Source organism: Gekko japonicus, unplaced genomic scaffold, assembly GCF_001447785.1.
Source record: "Gekko japonicus isolate JY-2015 unplaced genomic scaffold, Gekko_japonicus_V1.1 scaffold668, whole genome shotgun sequence".
In the NCBI taxonomy this organism is placed as follows: Eukaryota; Metazoa; Chordata; class Lepidosauria; order Squamata; family Gekkonidae; genus Gekko; species Gekko japonicus.
Genome location: NW_015174861.1, coordinates 26,634 through 51,499, shown reverse-complemented (window position 1 = coordinate 51,499; position 24,866 = coordinate 26,634). Strand labels below are relative to the sequence as shown.

Genomic DNA, 24,866 nt, shown 5'->3' with positions numbered 1-24,866 from the left:
ACAAGCTCTCCCCCCCCCCCCCCACGCCTCCTTAGGAGGTTGTGTGTGCGTGTGTTTTCCTTTCACTAACAGCCATATTCTTTTTCTTACTTCAGGTAACGCCAAGGAGTCTTGTGAGGCCTTTAAAGAGTCACCTAGTTTATTTGTTTGTTTAAAAATTTAGCCTAAGCTTTTGTGGTGTGGAGCCCACTTTGTCCGATGGAGTCCCTGTTAAGCAGACGTTTACATTCGATGTTATGAAGGGGGGTAGTAAATCCGCAGCGTTTGACGGCCACGAAATGCAGGAAATGTTCGTGTGGTGAAGAAAGCTGTGTGGAGGAGGAGGAGGCCTGATTTGGGGCAGCTGGACTTTGTGGCAGTCAGGGCTGTGTTTGTAGGTGCAGTTCAGCCAGTCTGTTGAACCTGGCCAGGAGGAGGAGGAGGAGGCCTCGTATTCCTACTGGCTGCTGGGAGGAGGACTGTTTTCTGTTCCCTTGGGGGATTTCTATCCATGAATACTAGATTCACACCCTCCCTTGAGGGCCTGAATGCGTTGATATTGTTTCTTCCCTGTTCATTCCCTCCCCCAATCTGCATTAATAATGGCGCCGTTTTCCTAGTTCTTCTTTTTTTTCCCTTAATGGTTTTAGGTCTGACGTTTCTCCATTGCTTTTCCTACAGGGTCTGAAGTTCAAAATGGGGGTTGAAGGTGGCATGAAATGTGTCAGGTTCTTGGTTTTCTTCTTCAACTTTATATTCTGGGTAAGTTATGGGCCTTGCCTCTTCAAATGGTGAGGAGTTGGGGGGTGTCTTTTCCCCCACAAGGGAAGTCTAAGATATATTTGTGCAAGAAATATCTGCAACTTGATACTGCCGATGACTTGGTAGAGAAGGTAATTAATTATCAGGCTACTGTGCCTTGAGGCTGGCTGATTTAAGCCCTAGTTGCTGCCAATGGTTTGAGGGGAACCAGCTGTTGACATAAGGTGGCAGGCTTCTGTATACTGGGTTTTTCTTAGGTTACTTTGAACTTTGGAGATGGGATATCTAGTCAGGTCTAGCTAGCTTCTTTATAGGCAGTCCAGACTTTCAATGTTAATGGCAGAAACTGGGGTATATTTATCTGTATGATTTAACACATTTTGGACCTATTATGGTTTCCCCCAATGGACTCTGGGAATTTGGCTTTGAGGATGCTGATTCAAGAGACCCCTGTTTCTAAGGTCACCAACTGGTGTGGAGAAAAATGTCCTTTCCTTTAGAAGAAGAGATTGGATTTATACCCCACCCTTCATTACCCAAAGGAGTCTGAGAGTGGCTTACAAACTCTTTTCCCTTCCCCTCCCCACAACAGACATCCTGTGAGGTAGGTGGGGCTGAGAGAGCTCTTTCGAGAACTGCTCATTCAAGAAAGGCTCTGACAGAACGATGGCTTGCCCAGGGTCATCCAGCCAGCTGCAAGTGGAGGAGTGGGGAATCAAACCACACACTTAACCACTACACCAAACTGGCTTTATTGTGCCATTGAGTTACAGCCAATTCATGGTGACCTGGGGAGGTATTTTTTATATATAAGTGGAACCTGGAAGTCATGGCGATCTCTGGTGACTGACCCCTACTGGGGCCCTGGAGGATATTCAGAGAGGTGGCTGAATAAAGCCTGCCCCCGCCTCCCTACTGCTGGTATTCCAAGGAGGTCTCCCATCCAAGTACTTGCCAGAGTTGACCCTGCTTAGCTTCTGAGATCTGATGAGATCGGGCTTGCATGGACTATCCAGGTCAGGGCACATGGCAACCTTTCATGGGACTTTCAAGGCAAGAAATGAGCAGAGGTGGTTTGTTGCTGCCTTCCTCAGTGTAGCAACCCGGGTCTAAGCTGACGCTGACACTACTTAGCTTCCAAGTTTTGACAAGGCCAGGTTAGTCTGGGCTGTTCAGACTGCATAGAGGTTTAATGGCATGAAAAATGTTGTTTGCCCGTGTGTCTACACATTAACCCTCTATTACAAGGATAGGATGCTTTTCTCCAGGCCAGTTGGCAACCTCACTGATTTCCTTCAATGAGCTACTTAATTTTTTCATGGTGATTGAGTTTGTATTCTGCCCAAAATGAGGTACAGTAGCTTAAAAACAAAGAACCCGTAAAGTGGTAAAATTGTAAATCGCAACAAAATATAAAAGTACTTCCTGTTTCCATGGCACTTCGAAAGTTCATCGGCTGGTTAAACAAATGTAGCCACATTATCCTTCCCCAGGAAGACCAGAGAGTCTCATGAATTAAGCTGACGTGTTTGTAGGGAAGAAAGAAAGTCTGGAATTTCAGAATTGCTGAACTTCAGCAGCCTTCCCCGCCCCGGCAGTTTAGCAGAGAGTCTGAAAGTCAGTGTGTCTCGATAAGCAAATGCCTGTGTTTTGCATGTACCTCAAAGAGTGTTTCCAGCCTTTCTCTTCTTGACGTTGGGACTATTAGCTGTTGCTGTTTAGATATTTATATCTCACTCTTCTCCCTAATGAGGAGGACCCAAAGGGTCTTACACCTTTGTCTGCCACACACTTTTGCTTAGCCCACAATAACAGCTGGATTCTGTTCATCCCAGTGTAGGTCAGCCACCTTTGTGATGATAGCAACGGGATTTACAGTTTGGGGAAGTGGGAAAAGAGCACAAATGACATAACAGTTCTGGGGCTTGATTAGTTTGGGTAAGGAGGTTGCCGAATAAAACTACCCAACCAGCGAAAGAGTTCTCCATTTCTTTTTTCAGTTCTACCTTTTTACCTCCTGTAGCTGTCGAGCTGGAAACCTCTGCTGGTCCCACAGTAGCTTCCATAGCGATGTGTGTGATTTAAGAAGGATTGCAGACTAGTGGTGGTTGCCCTGTCTGCGCATGGATTGGTTCCCACTTTTAGTGCTGGGATGAAGCAGAGGAGCTTCCTTTGCACTGGAACTGGAAGTCTGGAACTTAATGTTTTTGTTAATCATGGTATGGGATCAGATTCTGTTTGCACTTCTAGTGACTCTGCCTGAGTCACACACTTGTAATGTCGCGAAAGGACATACGCTTTGCTGCTGCTCAATTGCAGGAACAAACTTGACTCTCTATGCCTACTGATGCTTGTTCTGTGACAAATCATGTATTGCAAAGAGTTGTGTGGCAGAAAAGGAAGTCCATATAGAGACGGACAAGCTAGAGGAGCCTCACTTATGTGTTTTGGAACATACAGGGGGGCGTTATGAGAGCTGTTCAACGTGGTAGAAAGAGGAGGCTTTGTTGTGTCTCCCCTGTCTTATTAGCGACATTGAAATGGGAGCTGTGGGAAGTGGAGGAACTCCTGCTGTGAATGTGTGAGGTGCATTAGAGACTTAAGTGAAGGGCAGAAGCCTGTTTAAATCCCTGTGTAGCAGCTGGATGGACGTTCTGAAGCCCTGCCCCCCTTTTCAGGCCATTTCAGCTTCTACCTGGTGGTTCTAGACTAGAGCCAGGGAGGCAATTGAGGACTAGGATTTCTGGACTTCGGACCTCCAGAGGCATCACATAATATACCACCTCTCATTCCATTCACATCATGGTGACTAAGCCCACAAGGGTTCTCTTAACACAGTTGTATCTATTGTCGGGACTGACTTAACAAGGGAAGCAAAAGCTTGCTTGTCCTGTAGTCACCCAAACGAAAGCTGCCCTATGAAATGCTTCCAGCCAAGTCCTCTTGTAATGGATACTCCATCATGCGGCACACTCGGGTCTCGAACTGCTGAACTACCGACCTTCCACAGCCTGCAGTTCAGCAACATTGGAATGGCAGCTGTGGGAAGGGGAGGAACTCCTGCTGTGAATGTGTGAGGTGCATTAGAGACTTAAGTGAAGGGCAGAAGCCTGTTTAAATCCCTGTGTAGCAGCTGGATGGACGTTCTGAAGCCCTGCCCCCCTTTTCAGGCCATTTCAGCTTCTACCTGGTGGTTCTAGACTAGAGCCAGGAAGGCAATTGAGGACTAGGATTTCTGGACTTCGGACCTCCAGAGGCATCACATAATATACCTCCTCTCATTCCATTCACACCATGGTGACTAAGCCCAAGGGTTCTCTTAACACAGTTGTATCTACTGTCGGGACCGACATAACAAGGGAAGCAAATGTGTGACTGGCTTGCTTGTCCTGTAGTCACCCAGACAAAAGCTGCCCTATGAAATGCCTCCAGCCAAGTCCTCTTGTAATGGATACTACTTGCCCTTGTTCCTTTTAAAAGATTTTTGCTTCTCTGTTTGGCTTTTTGGGGACCAGATGGTAGCTCTTCAGAAGGGCTTTGGGAGCCAGTGGTGGTTGTTCCAAGGTTTACAGGGACAGGCTTGTGTCTTACCATTTTACTGAGCCAAGCTTGAAGCCTTCTCTGGACTAAGGTGCTTTTCTCTATTGGAAGAGGGTCTTCTGTTGGAAGAAGCATCCTTGCACTGGAGGAAGGCTTTCAGTTTGGCTGAGCAGAGTGGTGAGACACAAGCCCAGAGCCTGCGTTTGTGCAATAAACAGTGCGTGGTTTCGTTCACCCCAGTACACAGGCCAAAATGTTCCCGATCTAGTGCACCCCATTGGTGCCATCAGATTTCTCTGCTGGCTGCTGTTAAACTAGTTAATGGAGAATTAAGATGGTTGGGACAGTGAGGTACAATGGGGGGGGGCGGTGATACAAGTCCAGGAGCACCTTAGAGATCCACAAGAGTTTCAGGGAATGAGATTTGAAAAGTCAAAATGCCCTTCATCAGAGTTGAAAGCTCTACACCCTGAAAATCTTCCTGGTCTCTAAGGTGCTACTGAACTCATCTGTAGCTGTTCCACTGTAGGCCAACATGGCGGCCCTCTGAGACTATCAGTGTGGAGACTGGAGCTCACACAGGGGTCGTTTCGTAGAAAAAGTTCCCGATCTAGTGCACCCCATTGGGGCCATCAGATTTCTCTGCTGGCTGCTGTTAAACTAGTTAATGGAGAATTAAGATGGTTGGGACAATGAGGTACAATGGGGGTGTGTGTGTGTTTTAGATACAAGTCCAGTAGTACCTTAGAGATCCATAAGAATTTCAGGGAATGAGCTTTGAAAAGTCAAAATGCCCTTCATCAGAGTTGAAAGCTCTACACCCTGAAAATCTTCCTGGTCTATAAGGTGGTACTGGACTCATATGCAGCTGTTCCACTGTAGGCCAACATGGCTACCCTTTGAGACTATCAGTGTGGAGGCTGGAGCTCACAACATTTCTCCAAGGTGTGTCAACTAGGCTTCCACTAGTGTGGGGTTCCTCAGGGGGCAACCCTCTCTCCAGTGTGGTTTAACATCCACATGCTCCCCCATCGCCCAGTTGGTGCAGAGTTTTGGGCTGGGGTGTCACCAGTAGGCCGATGACACCCAGCTATATCTGTTGATGGGTGGCCGGCCAGATGCTTCCCCAGCAAATCTGGCTGAGGGGCTGGAGGCCACGATGGGATGGTTGAAACAGAGCCGGCTGGGACTGAATCTGCTAAGGCAGAGGTTCTGTGGCTAGGTGGGGGGGATTCAGGTTTGGGGTGCTGACTCCCGGGCTCCTGATGGGGTGCCCTTAGCACCGGCACCAATTGTCAAGAGCCTGGGTGTGACTCTGGATACCTCCCTATTAATGGAGGCCCAGATCACAAATGCTGCCAGGCTGGCGTTTTTCCAGCTACACCAAGTTAGCCAACTGGCTCCCTACCTGTCTTGCCCTGACCTGGCCACAGTAATCCATGCCACAGTCACCTCCAGATTAGACTACTGTAACTCATTGTATGCAGGGCTACCCTTGAGTCTGACCCAGAAACTCCATCTGATCCAGAATGCAGTGGCATGGGTCCTTACCAGGTCCCCACGAATGGCACACATTCAACCTGTGCTGTGTGAGCTGCACTGGCTCTAGGTGGAGTACCAGATCAGGTTCAAGGTTTTGGTGTTAACCTTTAAAGCCCTAAATGGTCTGGGACCCATGTACCTTCGGGACTGCCTCTCCTTTTATACCCCCTGGAGAGCATTGCACTTGTCAGATAAGAACTTAGTGGTGATCCCCAGACCGAGAGACATCCGGCTGTCCTGTTGGAACTCTCTGCCAAATAACATCCAGGCCCTGTGGGATCTGATGCAATTCTGCAGGGCCTGTAAGGAAGAGATGTTCCGCCGGGGGGAGGGAGGGGGGGTTGGTTGAGGACAGCAACAATCTTCTTCTGTCTGGTTCTCCTGTCTTCCTGCCTTCCCCCCCGCCCCCATGAGGCAGTGGCATAATCAGTAGTCTTAGAGTCACCTTATTAGGCTGCTATTGTACTTTGCTGGACTTTATTGTTTTTATTGGTAATTAACATATGTCTGTTTTATTGTGGCACACTGCCCAGGACCCTGTTTTACAGGGGAAGGGCAGTTTAAAAATCTACAGTAATAAATGACCTAAATAATAAGTAAACAGAGATGGGGCCTTTGCTAAAGGACAGACAATGTGGGATTAATACATTCTCATCTCGTGGCTGCACAACTTGTGTGGTATAGTGGCATTGTCTCTTCTGCCCTCTACCCCCTACACATGTTCTTGCTCTCACAGCTTCCTGGTACCCATCCCCTCTCAGTAAGATTTTAATACTGAAAAAGGCACTAATGATTAGCTAGGTAATTCCCAAATACTTGTCTTTCATGGCATCGGTTAGCATTTACTTTGTCAACCACAGAAAGGGCAAGTCAACCGTATGTTTGCCTTCCCTGTTAATTGGATCAAGACGGTAAATATACCTGGGAGAAAGAACCTTGGGACTCCTCTAGTGAGATATAAAGAAGGGGAGGAGTGCATTCTGTGACCTGCAGGTGTTTAGTAAATCCAGGAATCTTGGCCCTCAGTATCCAGAGCCAGTCTAGAAACTTTTGTTTTCATTCTGCTCAGTTCCAAACGTTTGACACAAAGCTGTTGAGGTCTGCATGCAGTTTTTTTTTTGCACTAACTTTGCCCTTTATGAAAGTTCTCTCTTGGTGTTAATGATACTTTTGAGTTCTCAGAGACCAACACTTCCACTTAAAAAAACCCCAAAAAAACCGCCCTAGGTTGGAGCCAGTGAACTGTGAACAGAAAAGAGTCCGAGGAATGGATCACTTCTCCTTCCCTTGTGGCTTCCTGCAGTTGTTCTCCCCACCCCTGCTCCTCAGGCTGCTCCTCAGAATAGGATGTAACCTGAAATGCTGCAGCCATACAGGGGACTCTGTGGAAATCACCTTCTTTCCACCCTTCCGTGAGTTCCTGCTTTGTTAGCTGAAGAGGTCATGGGAGAAGGTTGATTCCCCCCACCACCATGGGTGGCACACCCTATTCAGCATCCTATACAACATCATGCTGTGCTCCTGAGGATCCCCCCTCATACTCTCAAGCAGCTTTTTTTTTGGGGGGGGGTGCAGGAGGAGCAGGTACTGATTCCAGACGTGCTTTCCATTCCATACAGTTCACTGGATCTGACCTACAGAACTCGTATTTCACTGGAACTGACCCAAAGAACTCGTATTTCACTGGATCTGTCCCAAAGTACTAATCTTTTCATGATAAAAAGCAGACTGTTAAAATTATTTTGGTATTTTCTAGGTTCTCCATTACTCACCTAGAGTTGAAATAATTCAATTAGTGGGATTAGGCTCCTCGTACTTTTGAGCTTCAGTTCGGCATGATATTTTCTAGGTTTGGGCTGGGGATTCAACCTAGAGTTGAAACAATTCAGTTAGTGGGATTAGGCCCCTCGTACTTTTGAGCTTCAGTTCGGCATGTAGAAGTCTGCATTTAAAAATCTAGGCTTTGATTGTTTGAATGCATACCAAAACAAACAAAAATCTCCCCCCTACAACTAAGCCTCCATTCTATAACACATCTTTAGAATCTCTTGTGTTTGCAGTTGAGCATTTATTGTGATACTGGTATGAAGCAAGTGGAACAAATTGTGGTTTTACTTCTGCCTAAGCAGAGATAAACTGAAACTGCAGAACATCCGTGTAAAGGCAGAAACTATGACATTTCTGCGGGCTTCCTGTATGGGGCCATTTCAAGTGGCTCTGCTAATACCTCTCATTCTCTGCTTGTGTCTGATGTAACATGATCTAACTGCTGGGCTGTAGCTCCCTCCTTCAGTGGAGAATAGTCTACTGGTTTCTCCACAAGTGAGAGTTGTGTTTGTAAGTGGGTGTAACTGGCCTAGTGTTGCATGGGAAAACAGCCCCAAATAAGTAGAGGCGTTAAAACTGGTGTGTGTTAGCATTTGTTTGCTTTTGATCTTTTTGGAGTGTGTGTGTGTGTGTGAGTTGTCTGCTCCTAGCTGCCCACCTACTGCTGAGCTGCCCTTCCCTTTTCTGCTTCCTGTGTTTTATGGAAAGTATGGAAGGTTTCCCAGAAAACACAATGCCACCATGGGGCCTCTTCACAGCAGGGGAAAAGGGAGTTGATAGAACAGTATAATCGAATGCTTGCAGCAGCCAGATGTTATGTGGCTGTGGGGAAAGAGGAGCTGTAAAGGAACAAAGTTTCCTGGTAGTGTCCAAGGGGCAGAAAATAAGCAGTTCTCCATTTCAAGGGTGGCTGCTACTCCAGAGGCTCCCAGAGGGTGGGGCACCTATAGCAGTGTCCCTACAGCGGATGATAGTGCAACACCCACTGAAGATGGAAGTTAAGCCCTTTAACAGGGGATGGGAAGGCTTGAGACAGCCTTTGCTGGTTTTGTCAGCTGTTGCTTCCAGTCATATAAGTGTATGCTGTATAGCTTGCATTTTCTCTCCCTTCCTCTCCATGCTTGTGTGTTAGCATTTGTTTGCTTTTGATCTTTTTGGAGTGTGTGTGTGTGTGTGAGTTGTCTGCTCCTAGCTGCCCACCTACTGCTGAGCTGCCCTTCCCTTTTCTGCTTCCTGTGTTTTATGGAAAGTATGGAAGGTTTCCAAGAAAACACAATGCCACCATGGGGCCTCTTCACAGCAGGGGAAAAGAGAGTTGATAGAACAGTATAATCGAATGCTTGCAGCAGCCAGATGTTATGTGGCTGTGGGGAAAGAGGAGCTGTAAAGGAACAAAGTTTCCTGGTAGTGTCCAAGGGGCAGAAAATAAGCAGTTCTCCGTTTCAAGGGTGGCTGCTACTCCAGAGGCTCCCAGGGGGTGGGGCACCTATAGCAGTGTCCCTACAGCGGATGGTAGTGCAACACCCACTGTAGATGGAAGTTAAGCCCTTTAATAGGGGGTGGGGAAGGCTTGAGACAGCCTTTTGCTGATTTTGTTAGCTGTTGCTTCCGGTCATATAAGTGTCTGCTGTATGGCCTGCATTTTCTCTCCCTTCCTCTCCATGCTAAAGACAGTGACAGCTATATACTTCTCTTACCCTATTGCTGTGGAGGGAAACATAATGTCTCTTTCTGAAGCAAGATGAAAACAGTGACAGCTATTCAATCAGTATCTTATACTTCTCTCACCCTATTGCTGTGGGGGGGGAACATAATGTCTCTTTCTGAAGCAAGATGCTGAACTCCTTGCTAATGGGAAGGGGTAGGGCAAAGCTACAGTAAAGAAGGGGATAATGGCACGTGTGGTTTAACCACGTGAAAACTGCCTGATACTGAATTAAGACCACTGGTCCATCAAGGTTGGTACTGTCTACTCAGATTGACAGGGTGCTCTCCAGGTTCTCCAGTAGAGAGATTTCATGTCACTTACTGCCTGATCCTTTTAACTGGAGATGCTGGGGATTGAACCTGGGACCTTCTGCATGCTAATGCTAAGCGGATGATCTACCACTGAGCCGTGCCCCCTCCCTCTCCTCTCCAGCCTTCTAATGCCGGTTCTCTGCTTGTTCCCCAGAAGACCCGCTCCTATGCACCTAGAGGAACTCACTTTAGTTCTAATGGAAGTTGGTTACTCAAGGTTGAGGTGAATCAGCAGGTTACCGTGATCAAACAAAGTTAACAGCCCATTTTTGTGTGCTGTTTTCTGCCCCACCTGGCATATCTGTGGCATCCATCTGGTTCAGCTGGGCCAATGAGGTATCCACTACGAGGCACGTGTTTGGGTAAAGGTGGCAATGATCTCTCCCGCCCTGTCACTGTGTGCCATCTAGAAATGGGCTGGGTCTCTTTGCTTTGAGTGCCTCCACCCTGCTGCGATAGGGCAAAGTAAATACTAGCTCCAGGAAACAAGCAAATTGTTTGGGAACTGGGTGGTGGTGCATCGAGCTGGAGAGGGAAGAAGCTGTGTGCTTCAGTGGTCTCCGGTGGAGGAGCAGAAAAGCTTCCTGTGTAGTTTTGCAGCTTCAGGCCCGAGCTGAATTCTTCCATCTGATCATGCGTAGGCTCTAGTAGTTCCTGATTAGCAGGAACGGGCATGATTTTTCTAGTGCCACTTCTGTTCCTTGTCTTGTAAAACTTTTGCTGTGCACACAATAGAGCTGCCGTTCATGAGCTTTCAACCGCCCCCCCGCCCATAACTCTCTTCAGTTACAGCACTGCCTTATGCAGAATTAACCCACTCAAAGCCCATTGAAATGATTTAGAGCGGAGCAACTCTGCACAAGATTGCACAAGATCGCACCGCCTATCTTGTGTGTGTGCAGTTTAAATCTAGTACCATGTAGTAAGTCTGAATAGCCTGCACTTTCTTATATTGCAGCTGGTTGGGGTTTGTCTTGAACTGTGCCACGACTGCATGTCAATTATACTTTATTAATGTACCTTTAATTGAAAAAACAAACAAGTTTTTAAAAGCCCCTGTCCTGTGTGACCAAGTACCAATGCCAGTGCAATGCTTCCTGTTCTACCTGCCATATCTACCTTGTCCTACTGATTAATATTGTTGGCTGTGTCTTTCAATTGCTGTTGCATGAAAGGTGCGCCCAAATCCATTAAATCACGATGTCCCCAACACGGTGCCCATGGCCACCATAGTGCCTGCAAACACCTTTCCTGGTGCCCACTGAGTGTTTTTAGAGAGTGGGCCGGGCCGGGTGAGGCTGTTGTCCGGCAAGACTTTTGATTGTTTGAGAAGATAGTTAAGAACATTGCTTTGGCAGCAGGTGCCACCACAGCTCAAAGATCAGTCACTGTGTGATTGAAGGGAAGCTGAGACAGCCAGTGTGTGGCTCATTCCGCTGCCTGTGGCAGCCATTTTGTGGCTGTGCCCACCCACCATGCTGTGTTAGAATTTTAAAGGCGCCTGCAGGGTCAAAAGGGTTGGGAACCCCCTGCATTAGAAGTTTCTTAGAGAATGTGCTGATCACCAATGCTCCCTCTAAACTCTGGCATCTTGTGATCAAAAATTCCACTTTGTGAGCTACTGGCATCAAAGTTGTGAGCCAGCGATTTGGCTGCTGCATAAATTAGTTTGCTCTGGAACCATCTTTCCTGAGCTAAGACAAAAATGTGTGAGTTGGAGGTTAAAAGCTTGTGAGCCAGCTTACACTAACTCAGCTTAGAGGGAACACTGCTGATCACTTTACTTACACACCCTACTTCAGAAGCCAGTGAAAGAAAGGGAGTTCTTAAAGGAATACAGAATATACAAGTGGGGTGGGTGACATAACATTCATCATTGAATTGGAGGGCGGGGTCAGACATGTACTGAGAACCTTATGTGAAAATTGGTGTGCTAGACGTAAACAAATACACATGGTGTGCTAGAAATAAACAAATTGGTGTGCTAGAAATAAACAAATACACATGGAATTCACTGCCACAGGAAGTGGTGGCGGCTACAAGCATGGACGGCTTCAAAAGGGAATTAGATAGGCATATGGAGCAGAGGTCCATCAGTGGCTATTAGCCACAAGGTATAGATAGGGGCAAGTGATGCTCTGTCTTCTTGGTGCTTTGGGGGGGGGTCAACAGTGGGAGGGCTTCTAATGTCCTGGCCCCACTGGTGGACCTCCTGATGGCACCTGGTATTTTTGGCCACTGTGTGACAGAGTGTTGGACTGGATGGGCCTTTGGCCAGATCCAACATTGGCGTCTCTTATGTTATTATGTTCTTAAATTTCTTACTTTCCTCTGATTTGGGTTCTCTGTTTGTTAAAATATTTATACTTAGGGTTGCCAACTTCAGGTTGAGGAATTTTTGGATATTTGGGGGTGGAGCACGGGGGGGGGCTCAGTGTGGTATGCCATGTGGGGTTAGTAAAGCTCATTAGTGTGAGCCGTTTTTCCAGCACTGTATTTGTGATGGATGCCCTTGATATTGTGATATTCTGCCATTGGGTTTTGCCCAAAAACCAGAGTGTCGCTGCCCAGCATCCCCAACATGCCTACATCCCTTGATAACCGTCTCCTTTTGCCCCATTTTCACAATTGCTATGGTGAATGGGTGACTGTCCTTAATTCATTCCCTTAACAGGTAGTACACCTAGGTTTGCTATTAATCTCTTTTCAGTACAATTCAAATAGGTGTCTCATGGTTTAAATAGATTTGTCTTTTAGACGTTGCATAGTTTATAATTTCCCCTTTCTTCTCCAGACCATGAAAGAGAGGCAGGCTTCTGTCGGCACTTTCTTGCCACAGATTCAGATGGAACACACTGGCCATGCACATGAGCTTGAACGTGATATTTTAAACAACTGTACAGTGTATACCCTGTCATTGTGACATGCATTGCCAGTATGCTAAGCTACCAGTATGATAAACTGTGGGCTGAACTACACCTTACTGTTTCTAAAGAGTTGGGTCTAGGCTCCTGGACCCATCTCATGCTCTCTGCAGCCACACAGCCACTGGGGGGAATGGCTTCTTTTTTTAAAAAAGGAAGAGTCCGGGTGGGATTGGAGCTGCACTCTCAGGAGAAGCAGGACTCCTGCCTCCCTCCTGCAAGCTATTTTCGTGCAAAAAAACTAAATGGGGTGGGGGTGGGGGTTATGCTGTTTCACATGCACAGACACTACACATGGAGCAGCAAAATTAGGGAAATAACGTAACCCAGCATGGTTTTCATGTGTAAAAATGGCTTGTGGGCAGTGTTCCCTCTAAGCTGTGAAGTCTTGTGAGCCAAAATTCTACTTTGTGAGCTCCTGGCCTTAAAGTGGTGAGCGAGCCATTTGGCTCCTGCAGGAATCAGTTTGCTCTGGAGCCCTCCTTCCCGAGCCGAGACAAAAACGTGTGAGCCGGAGGCTAAAAAACTGTGAGCAGGCTCCCACTCACTCAGCTTAGAGGAAACACTGCTTGTGGGGGAGGCAGGACCCCTTCCTCCCCCCCCCCCCCGTGCTGTTTTGAGCCCCTTGTTTCAGAAGCTAATCTGGGGAACACAAGTTGGGTCTGGGGAACTCAGACCCAACTCTTTAAAATTTGGCCCTCTGTCTAACAATCATTGAACCTGTGTATGCTGAGGAAGAAATAATTTGGCTGCTTGGCCGATGTAGGTTTCTTCTCTGTCATCCTCCATCTCTGCAGTAGAACTGCTTGTTAGGGCAGATGTTGGGATGGACACAAACAGACCTTTGGTTCCTTGTGCGAGGACTTCCCATCCTTTGCTTTGCTGACATCTTGTTTTTCTCCTACACAGCTCTGTGGCATCGCTCTCATTGCCTTGGGGGTTTGGGTACAGATAAAGCTGAATGACTCCATACATATGACCAACGTGTCCACTTCAGGAGTTCCCATTGTTATCCTGATTGTGGGCGTTATCGTCTTCTTCATTGCTTTCTTTGGCTGCTGCGGAGCATGGAAAGAGAACTACTGCATGGTGACCACGGTGAGGGTTGATGGAGTGTGTAAGTGTGGAGTGAAATGAAAATTTAGGATTGAGGGTGTCTTGAGGAGGAGCAAGAAGCACTGATATTCAGCCTTGCTAACCACCTAGAATGTGGTTAGAAACCTCTTCATACCCCTCTTTCTTCTGGGATTTGCATTGTCCATGTCATCACATCCTTGAAATCCAGATTTTTATAAAATACAGAAGGACAAATTCTACAAATCTGCACACATGTGGAATTATGTTAGAGGTAGAGCTCTGAAATACCCAGTCCTGTTCTTTGAGTCAGGCCACCTGTGTTTTGTTTTCTCACTAGGCCCTCCTCGTTTTGTCTGTGATAAGAACCTCTTGCAAGGTTGCCATTTCTTTGCTGTGCTTTGTGCTTCTTACAGCTGTCAGTGAAATCGGCAGCCATACAATTCCCTCATGGTGGTTTATCTGCTGTTCAGTGAAATCTATTTGAATATACATGGCATGGAGTGAACATAAGAAGAGCCCAGCTGGATCAGACCAATATTCCATCTAGGATTGCCAGACCCCCTCGTCCAGATGGGGGTCTCTCACTTTCAGGCACTCCTCTCACCTCCAGTTGCCCCCTCTTACCTCCGAGAAGCCAGAAATAAGTGCAACGTGCTTGCATAAGCCAGAAGTGATGTAGGCACATGTGAGATGTCAGGCGGTGATGCTCTGGTTTTTGGGCAAAATTCCATGATTTGTAGCTAATTCTACCATAGAGTTTTGCCCAAAAACCAGAGTGTCACTGCCCAACATCCCCAACATGCCTATGTCACTCCCTGGGGACATAGGCACATCATGGTGCTTCTCCCTGCTCCCAGCATGTCGTTGGGACCTGGCAACCCTGATTCCATCTAGTCCAGCATCCTGTCTCACACAGTGGCCAACCAATTCCTCTGGATGGCCAACAACAAGGGCCTTCCCCTGACATTGCCTCCTGGCAGAGGTCGATTCGGGGGGGATTGCAGTTCCCCCGGGTGAGGTGCGGGGGGGGGGCACACAACGAAGCCCCGCCCCCTGCTTCCAGCCGCCCCGCTTCCGGCCCTCATTCAGCCAGGAGGAGGCAGGAGAAGAGGGAGGGTAAGTTGCTTCCTCCCCGTCTCTCCCCACCCCTGCCTGCCTGGGGCCAGGGAGGGCCTTGGTGGGGCTTCCTCGCACTCCCGCCGGCCTTGCAGGTCCACTGCCGGGCCCCTGATGTCAGGGGGAGTGGCATATGCTAATGAGGTATGCTAATGAGTTCCCCTAGCTCTTTTTCTACGAAACGACCCCTGCCTCCTGGCTCTGGGATTCAGAGGCTTAGGGCCCTTGAATGTGGAGGTTCCCCTCAGTCACCAGGGCTAGTAGACATTGACTTCTCCTCCAAGAATGATCTAATCCCCTTTAAGGCCGTTGGGGCGTAGGAAAATTATCAACTTTGCTGTACAATCTAGTGTAATCATTAAGAGCTGGTGCTGTGCTCCCTGAGTGGATAGGCCTAAAAAGGTGATGGCGGAAGTGGAGAGTTCTGTCATTTTGTTTCCTGTTTAGGGGTATTGCTTCTGCCCCGTGGGTGCAGCCTTTGGTTTCAACAGGCAGGGTTTATGTGGGATAGGGTGGAGGTAGATGAGATGAAGTAGAGATTAACACACGCTCCTGGTCTTTAACAATGGTATACTTTCCCTAATAGTTTGCTATCCTTCTGACCTTGATCTTCCTGGTGGAGATTGCTGCTGCCATTGCTGGCTACATCTTCAAGAACCAGGTAAGAGATGTGTCTGGACCCTGTGAATTGCGGGTAAAGGGCTGTTCGCTGCCATTTCCAAAAGGCCCTAGGGAAAGGGGAGTTGAGGGGGAGTCTCATGAGAGAGTGCAGTCTTTCTTTGGACCCCTGAATCTTCCAGGAGTCAAGTCCACCAATTTATAGGCCATCCAGAAGGCACCCTTGTTCCCGCAAAAGCATTTTCATATGGCAGTTAATTACTCCACGTGTGTTCTAGGGGTAAGCCTTATGAGCTATCAACCACCTCACCTTTGCTTTTTGTTCAAAGATCAGAAAAGGGATTGATGATGAAATCAGGAAAGATATGCATGGATACTCTAGAAATGGAACGTTCAAACATGACTTGGATACACTGCAGACAGACGTGAGTGCAACAAGAGGGCTCTGTCTTCTGGCAAAATCATGGGGGGTGCTTTGTTGTGTGCATGTGTGTTTCCTAACTAGGAGCCTATCTGAGCTGGCAAAAAAGTGGTCAGAGTAGGCTCTACACTGCTGCTTTACACACAGTCAAGGCCTTGGGTGTGCTCCTTTAAGTAACGGGCTGCTGTTGTATCACAGGCTGCTTTTGAGAGCATGCTCAGTTTCAGAAGCGATTTGCCAGGGGGTAGGTGGCTGTTGTTCGTTTGAGAAACCCAGGCTTGAAGCAGTCTTGGGACTGCAGAGCTACGCCTGTGTTCTTTGGATCCTCATCATGAAGCATAAGGAGAGCCTGAAGGTCCGACCTGCTTCTTCTCTCCAAATGAGGCCAAGCAAGTGTTTCTGGGAGTCTCACAAGCAGGTGAATGAAGGCAGATGCCTTCCCTGGTTTGTCCCCAACATCTCCTTTTCTGAGGATTCATGGAAGTTCTGTTAGCTGGCATTGATAGCAGGTCTACCTATAACTATCCTGTAAGCCTGTGGCCACTTCCACACCTTCCATAAATGTGGCACAGGGCCACACACCCTCCACTCTCAAAGGTAGACTCTGCCATCAGGGAGTGTGATCTGGTGGATGGAGTGCTGGGCTTGGACTAAATGGCTTTGTAGTCTGTGGGTGGTCATTATTGTTGCCCCCCCTCCCTTTTTGTGAAATTGGAACAATAATAGTCTTGGGAAATGGCTGAGGATGAATGTGCCAAGGAAATAATATCTGCTCTGATGCATGGGGTTAGGTGCAGGGTAGGAACATTGAAGCTTTTCCTTCTGGTAAGATTCTGCAAGAGGCTGACTTCCATTTCTTCATGCAGTTTCCCCCCTTTTCTCTTCCTTCTCACCCCATTTTAGTTCAGTTGCTGTGGAGCTGCAAACTACACTGACTGGTTTACAGATCCAGCTGTCGTGAACCATACTGTGCCTTCATCATGCTGTAAGCCCAATGCAACTGATTGTACCAAGAACCCAACTCCTGATAAAGTCTTCCAAGAGGTATGTGTGGAGAAGAACTGTCACAATCGATTGAGGTGGTGGGGAAGGTCTTTGTTCCTCACGGATACCCGGGTTTCACGCTGGTCCCATTTTTCTATCCCTGTAGGGTTGTGTGTCAAAAATAGAAAGATGGCTGAAGAAACACATTCTGATTGTTGCAGGAGTGGCACTGGGCATCGCCTTCTTTGAGGTACTAAGAATTTTAACTGTCTGTGGGGAAGGGCGATTGTGTGAGGGCGTATGTAATGTGATTGTAACCCACTAAGGTCCTAATATCTGCAGGGAGAGTGGGCAGGTTCAGTTGGTTTTGACAGCGGAACTCCCACCTATGGTTATTAAGAATATGTAACTGCTGTTACTACACATGTACTTAAACACAGACATAAAAGAGGCGATACAACCAATGCACTTTAACATTTAAAATAAACTCTTCATATAAACAAAGCATGGAGGTTTTCATATAAATCCTCATTCACTTCTGGTTGGTTGCTATTACTTCATAGCAATAAATCTTCAGGATATTACTGAGTACAGATATCTTCAGCATCCACAAGGATGCACAGAACAGAAAAAATTCTAAGCGCATAAATAATACATATATTGTAGGTCCATATGTTGTAAGCTCACAGATACTGGAACAGCATATGAGGTTTCCAGGCTGTACTTGGGATGCTGCAGCTCTTCTCAGTTGACTCCAGGATTTACCTGCAATAATTCAAGGCAGGCCTTGACACAGCAAAGTCTATATAGGCCTCTCCCCAAGATGTTGCCTCTTTCTGGGCCAGGCTGAACTGTTGGCTGCTGGGAATACCCAGCCTCCTTTAGGGAAGGCTACAAGCACTGAGCATGCTCATTAACTAAGTATGGAAGGGGGGAAAGGGAGTTAATTGCCACACCACCTATTGGCAAAAGCAGGCATGCCTGATCCCTGTATGCTGTTAACAGCTACAAAACTGCATGGGTTACATGATGGTTGCACTAGGTGAGGCCGGAGTCTTTAAAAAAACAAAAACGTTTTGTGTGCTAAAGCTAAAATCTGCAGTCTGAATAATAATATTCACATCCAACACTGTTCTTTTAAAAATCTGCTTTTGTAAGTCATGGAGGGAAGCAAAGAGCAATATACGATTCTGAGGTACAACCTTATGTCACTAGAAGCCCAGCTGACTCTCCATCTCTGGTTTCTTCACCAGGCATTGTCCATCTGCTCCCAAGGCTTGCTTTGTAATCTTAACGTTTCTCCTCCTTCTAGTAAACAGAGATTCTCAGTACAGTGAACATTGCTCCCCTTTTTGTACTGGAAACTGTGTGGAATATAATACAGCCCTGCCATACAGTGACCAAAGCCTCAGAGTTGCAGTAGGCAGTATGCTACTAAAGTTCCATAAATTGGAGTGGATGACCAAAGCCTCAGAGTTGCATGCTACTAAAGTTCCATAAATTGGAGTGTAACTGTGTAAATTTGATAGCTGGATTGCCTAGTCTTCAAGAATGCAAAGATCATGTGGTTATCCCCCAGAGCTGAGATATTTGCTGTATCCTTAATGCATAGCCAGCGGGATGTCATATTGAGGTTAGGAGTGCACTGAATTATTGCGCTGCATAGACGTATGCTTACCGCAGGACTGTCCAGTGGATGCAGGTGCCTCCTTTGCTCTGGTGTGCTTCTCCTCTTCCTGACTGTATATTATGAAGCCAAACCAGAAGTGAGGAACTTAATTATCATTTGGATCAACCTATATAACATGAGACATAAAAAGGTTACTGGAGCACTTCTCAAAAGCCTCTTTACATCGGTGGAGAAATAAAACTTTGTGTTTTGGAGGGAAGACCCATTACAGTTAAGCACTTTTAGGCATTGAAGGGCTTTAAAAAAAGGTATTTCCACAAAATTTTGGAATAGGGCCCCTGTGGGTATGCAGCCTCCTTTCTCCCTTTTGCTATTTGTAGGTCAAAACCTGCTGCCATGCCTCGCTGTTTGCTTAGCCCAGCCACCCACAATGAAACCAAAAAGCTCCATATTCAATTCCATATTCAGATACACAGTACTAGCAGAAAGTTCAGTATCTGTTTCCACAGACCCTCTTATTTATCTGAGCTGAAGGTGCAAATGGATACTAAGGGTTGGGTCTGGAGACGGCGTGATTGGAGTTGTTGTTTTTTGTGGTGCACAAACACATCCCTTCATTCCTCTGTTGTCTGTAGTCAAGCAACATTTGCTGTTTGAAGCAATGTTTAAAAGAAAAGAAAAACTTTAAGCAGTTACTACTGGAATGAATGGAGCTGTGGTGGCTCAAGTGGTTAAGACGCTGAACTGCAGGCTGTGGAAGGTCGGTAGTTCAGCAATTCGAGACCCGAGGGTGCTGCATGACAGAGTGAGCTCCCGTCTCTAGTTCCAGCTCCTGCCAACCTAGCAGTTTAAAAGCAAGAAATTGCAAGTAGATAAATAGGTACTACTTCAGTGGGAAGGTAACAGCGTTCAGTGCGCCTTGGTGTTTAGTCATGCCGGCCACATGACCACGGAAATGCCTTCGGACAGCGCTGGCTCTTCGGCTTTGAAACGGAGATGAGCACCGCAACCCTAGAGTCGGATTCGACTGGCTTTCGAGCAAGGGAACCTTTACCTTTTACTGAAATGAATATATAAACACTGTGTGATGATGACCCTTATTGTACCCCTTTTAGTTACCTAGAAAACAAAACTACTGTTGTCTGCATCTGTCTAGTGGGAATAGAAGTCCCACTTTGAGATACTTAAAGGCTGTAACAGCCTAGTTGGAAACTAAGCTTGGTGAGCATGTCAGGAAGGGGTGGGACTATATAGAAAATGTTGAGGTTATGCAATTTAAAAGATCTACTGGACATTTTCTCTGCTGCAAAAAGATAAGAGAAAGTATTCAGTTTCTTTCCCCTGCTCAATATAGTGTGTAAGATTATCTGATTGCATATATAACGCCCCCCTCCAAAAAACAAAAACAACCAGCCTGTGAATGATACAATTTCTGTAATCTCTTTTTCAGCTTCTTGGTATCATCTTTGCCTGCTGTCTCATGAAAGGAATCCGCAGTGGCTACGAAGTCATGTAGCTGCTCCTCCATGCTGTGCATCTGGTTACTGCCACAGCAGTCGCGCAAAATGCTGGAATATTTCTGTCTCCTTTCTGGGGTGCAAATGGCCGGATCCAATGTACTTTGGGGCTTTATCATGGGAAAGGAACGGGTGGGTGCCTTCTCTTGTTGCTTTTTTGTAACTGTATATGGCCATCTGGAAGGATTTACTTGTGGCCCTATCTCTTCCCTTGTCCTCTAACAAGAAGCTGGAGCCCCTATATATAATAACTTCCACCCCCCTTCAAAGTTACCTTTTTCTGCACCTTAACTCCCCCACACTGCTTGTCATCCTTTATAGTCACATGGGCCGTTAGACTTTGCCACCTAGTGGGCATCTTGTGCCATGCAGCTGCTGCTGGATTCCCGGCAGGTGTTCCTCGTATTCTTATGAGGTGTCAGCAAGCACTCTCCAACTGTTGCTTTCCCCAGATTCACCCTTCTTTAGATTTCTGTAGCTTGTTCTCTTGGTGTGCCTCCTAATAAGCACATTATCTTGTGCTTTTTTGGATACTCCTTTCCTGCCTTAGAAAGGCAGGCTCTTCATTCAGGCTGATAACTGTTGTTTTGGGAAACTGCAAGGAGATGAGGGGGGAAATTAATTATGGGTCTTGTTCTTAGCCAGTGTCACTATTTTGGAAAATAAAGGCATTTGTTTCCCCAAAAGGTTTGAATGTTGTTTTAACTTTATCCCGGTTTGGGTGAACTTTCTAATCTTTAAATCCTCTCTTTTCTGTAACTTTGGGCTTTAGCATCATTCCCCTCTCTGATATTCTCTTGTGGAAGTTTGGGAATGGAGGCCTATTAATATGACTGAACTGTTTGTTTCATTAGTGGGGTGGTGGGGGGATCCATCCAGTGGGAGCAGCTTCCATGCTGAGCCAGTAGTTACATGAATTGAACTACATTCCTGTGCTGTAGGGTATGTGGTGACTGTAAATACACATTCATCCTTCTCATGTTTGACTTACCATTGTTCACAAACTTGACTGATAACACCCTTGAGTCCTTCAGGGTTGGTAATGGAGAAGAAGAAGAAGAAGAAGAAGAAGAAGAAGAGATTGGATTTATACCCCGCCCTTCACTACCCAGAGGTGCCTCAGAGCGGCTTACAAACTCCTTTCCCTTCCCCTCCCCACAACAGACACTCTGTGAGGTAGGTGGGGCTGAGAGAGCTCTTGACAGAAACTGCTTTTTTTCAAGAACAGGTGTGCCAGAGCTACGGCTTGCCCAAGGTCATCCAGCCAGGTGCAAGTGGAGGAGTGGGGAATCAAACCCGGTTCTCCCAGATTAGAGTCCGCACACTTAACCACTACACCAAACTGGCTCTCACACACCAAACTGGCTCTCACACCAAACTGGAGGACCTTGCTGATGTTGTGAAGAGCCTTAATTCTGTGTAAAGATTCCAGCGTTTAGATGTACCCTAGACCATTTAAGAATAGTAGGTACCTGGTAGGGAGAGGACTTCCTCTTAACTCACTCCAGTTGCAGCATCTTCACCTGCGTGTGTAAGCATTATTACTTTACAGTTCTGCCAAACTATTTCCAAAGTGAACTTTAATTTAGGCCCTGATGCTGGCCTGGTCTTCTTTTATGCTGGATGCCTTTAAAGTCTACAATAGGGTACTTACGTGTAGCTGAAATTGCCCTGTATTGAGGCGATTTAAGAATGGCAACCAACCAGGTTTGAGCAAACAAACTTACAGTGCAATCCAGAGTTGCACCCTTCAAAGCTCATTTACCTAAATGGCTTTGAAAGGGTGTACCTCTGCCAGTGTTAACGAATAAGCCAGTCTCGTGTAGAAAGGATGTTTTAGCCCTAGCCCCAAAATACTTCAGGCAATGGCAGGAAGAAGGCTTCTCAGACCAATCTCTTGTGGGTAATCTACCGCATAACTGTTCCTTCCTTCTGAGCTGGCGCTAGAGGTGTACTTGTCTATATTTGGATTGTTAAAATGGTTCTGAAGGTCTTGAGGCCTCAGTTGTTGGGTAAGCATACATCCCCAATGCTTGTAGTGGGGGAGGAAGAAAAAGGAAGTGGCGTAGCTTAATTGCAAATGAAGCCAAATTCAATTTAGACTGTGGTCCATTTACCATCTTTAAATATATACCCCTGGTACCAGCTGCTTGCTAGCAGGCTTGAATTAGTGACACAGTGTGTGATGCCCAACAGTAATGGTTTCAAAAGTTACCGAGAATAAAGTTACTGTAAAGTATGTCAAAGGAATTAGTGAACATGGTCTAATATTAGGCAAGGCATAAAAAATCTTGTGTAATCATCTGCACTTCCTCGTTGCAAGGTGGCCCAAGAAGTGTAGTCAGCATGACCCCGTTTCTGTCTTCGAGTTTTAACTGGGCCAGAGCTCCCTATGGAGCTGGGAGAGACCGCTCCTGCAGGGACAGCTTTCTGCGGCTTCCTTTGTCGGAGGAAGCTATTTCTCCAAGTGTCTTCTGCTGTCCCAGTTGCACTAACATCTTTGGTGTAGGCAAGCCTAGATGGAATAGGACCCAGGCTAGATCTGTCTAGTCTTGGCCAAAGACCGTTCTGTCTTCCTCCAGGGGCTGAAGTTGTGAAACTAGCAGAGCCCTCTCTCCAGCTAGCCTTGCTTCTGGACTCTGGGCATGGAACTTTTTTTTCTTAGTGACTTTCCCCCCAGTACCAGTGTAGACCCTCATACATCCCTGGATAGTTTTTAATCTCTCTTAAAAAGTGGAGTGAGATACCATCGCAGTCGGAGCACTTCACATCCCTCAATGAAATCGCCAAAGTACAAACTCAGGCACACATTTTTGTTCTGTTCCAAGCCAATTGCAAAGAAAGACAAACTGTGTCTGTGCTATGTCCCCCCCCCCCACACACACACCGCCTTTGTTACCTGGTAGGCCGTCGTTGTTCATCCCCCTTTGGGTCAGATGATCTTCATACCTCCCGCTATGTAGCTTCACTTCCATGTGTCTGAAGAGAGGGTGCTGGGCTTGACCCTGACAAAAAGCCCATTCCTCCCTGCCCCCAGTTACCGATTCATAAGTGGTAGCATTCTGGGAGGAGGAAAATGCACTGTGTGTATTACTTAGAAGAAGAGTTAGTTTTTATATCCCACTTTTCTCTACCTTAAGGAGTCTCAAAGCAGCATAGAATTGCCTTCCTCTCCCCACAACAGGTAGTTGGGGCTGAGAGAGTTCTGAGAGAACTGTGACTGGCCCAAGGTCACCCGGCAGGCTTCATGTGGAGGAGTGGGGAATCAAACCGGGTTCTCCAGATTAGAGTCCTGCAGCTGTTAACCAATACACCACATTTGCTCTCTTGAAAGTGTTGCCTTCACCTGTATCCAGGTGTTTCTGAGCCCTCTGATTTCACCTGTCCCCCTTTCTAGTAGAAGCCCTGCTTGCCTTATAAGTTTTGTCTGCTGTAGCAAAGAGGTTCCCTTGGTCAATATTTTTTGATCTATGTTCCAGGGAACCCTGGGATTTGACAATGCTTGCCAGAAATTTCTTAAGTCAGTGACTGCACGGGAAATACCACTTGAAGTTGACTTGACTAATACTACTGATATTTCTAGCAACGTGCAGATAAGGGGAAAGTATTGTGTGGTGTAGGTTTTGCGTGGGACTATGGAAAACTCTTAACGGACCTACAGCATGCCCTACAGGTCCTCTGTAATGCACAAGTATTTCATGATAGATGAATTTGATATGCTAAGTATTCCCTGCAGATAGAAAGCTTGAAAAGCTACCTCCTAGGCAGATTTCTGCCAGAATGGCAAGCCACCATGCAAGTGATTCTGTGGATGTTGTGGTAGGAATAGGGAGATAACGATTTTCTTCACCTACCCATCACACTTAAATCGCCCTTCTGCCTTCTTCCACAGGATCAGGTATTCTACCTGAGAACTCTGTTTACTCATTTGTGATATCAAAATCGTATCAGTCAGAGGTGCCTGTCTTATGCAGTGAGGGAAGGCCAGGTGTCAGGGCAGTAGCTTTAATTTGATTACAGCTTTATTTTGCACCATTCAGTGTTTCTTTTACACCAATAGCCGGGTCACAGGCTTCGTCTGGGGTAGGGAAAAGAGGCTTTGGAGTCTAGCGGACACGACGGGCTGGCTTTGGTAAGATGTTAGCCAGCACAATATCCACTATGAAAGCAGGCAGGTAGATGGCTGGAAGCCATAGCAACTTGGCATCCCAGCCAGCGCTATATCGAGTCCGGGGATGCCTGGCCTGCAGGGCGTGCTCCATGCAGTTAGTCACTTTGCTGAGATCTGGGTCGCAGAAGAAGTTCATTATGAAGTTCTGGACTTTTACATCTGGGGAAAGGCAGAGGTAACAATTAGGCAGTTCTTATCCTAAAACCCATAACTTTCTTCCCTTTAAAGTAGTTTAGAAACAAAGCCAGAACTGCTTTTCGTCCTTTGGCTCCTGTGCTGAACTGTGCTGCTTTTGGTGCACATCTACAGGCTCCTATTGTGGAACTCTCAAAGCACTATGCATCTCGAGTGACTGGATGATGCTTTTGGACTGTGCAATCCAGCTCCTGGTAGGGAGAGTTTGAAAGAGCGGGCTTTCCCCCCAAGCCTGATATCTCTAAATACTTGCACCAAAAAATAAATCTTGTAATCACTGGGGGCTTTTGTAAGGTTGTGATGCCTCCCAGCTACAAACTTGGAAAGGGGGATATGTGCTGGCATGTACCAAATTCTCTCCCACACACATCAAATAATGGTGAGGGGTCTGGAGACCAAGTCCTATGAGGAAAGGTTGAAGGAGCTGGGTATGTGTAGCATGGAGAGGAGACGACTGAGAGGTGATATAACCATCTTCAAGTACTTAAAGGGATGTCATCTAAAGGATGGTACAGAGTTGTTTTCTGTTGCCCCAGAAGGTCGG

The 24,866-nt window shown here is 46.7% G+C and overlaps 2 protein-coding genes across 3 annotated transcripts in view; one reads left to right on the top strand and one right to left on the bottom strand.

Annotated features, from left to right (window-relative positions):
• The window catches only part of CD63 (CD63 molecule), a 21,150-nt gene extending 516 nt beyond the window's left edge, over window positions 1-20,634 (top strand). Inside the window, exons 1-8 of one of the 2 annotated variants that reach the window (XM_015424693.1) lie at window positions 78-95; window positions 661-741; window positions 13,503-13,691; window positions 15,373-15,447; window positions 15,734-15,829; window positions 16,729-16,869; window positions 16,976-17,059; window positions 19,890-20,634. In XM_015424693.1, the coding sequence (XP_015280179.1) occupies window positions 676-741; window positions 13,503-13,691; window positions 15,373-15,447; window positions 15,734-15,829; window positions 16,729-16,869; window positions 16,976-17,059; window positions 19,890-19,955 (717 nt within the window). In that variant the 5' untranslated portion in view covers window positions 78-95; window positions 661-675 and the 3' untranslated portion in view covers window positions 19,956-20,634. Of the gene's footprint in view, window positions 1-77; window positions 96-660; window positions 742-13,502; window positions 13,692-15,372; window positions 15,448-15,733; window positions 15,830-16,728; window positions 16,870-16,975; window positions 17,060-19,889 lie in introns of those variants that run through there. The other variant, XM_015424691.1, reaches the window with a different exon arrangement.
• A 3,408-nt stretch (window positions 20,635-24,042) lies between these two features.
• Window positions 24,043-24,866, bottom strand: part of RDH5 (retinol dehydrogenase 5) — an 18,435-nt gene continuing 17,611 nt past the window's right edge. Inside the window, exon 5 of the mRNA XM_015424703.1 lies at window positions 24,043-24,286. Within this exon, the coding sequence (XP_015280189.1) occupies window positions 24,063-24,286 (224 nt within the window). The 3' untranslated portion in view covers window positions 24,043-24,062. The remainder of the gene's footprint in view (window positions 24,287-24,866) is intronic.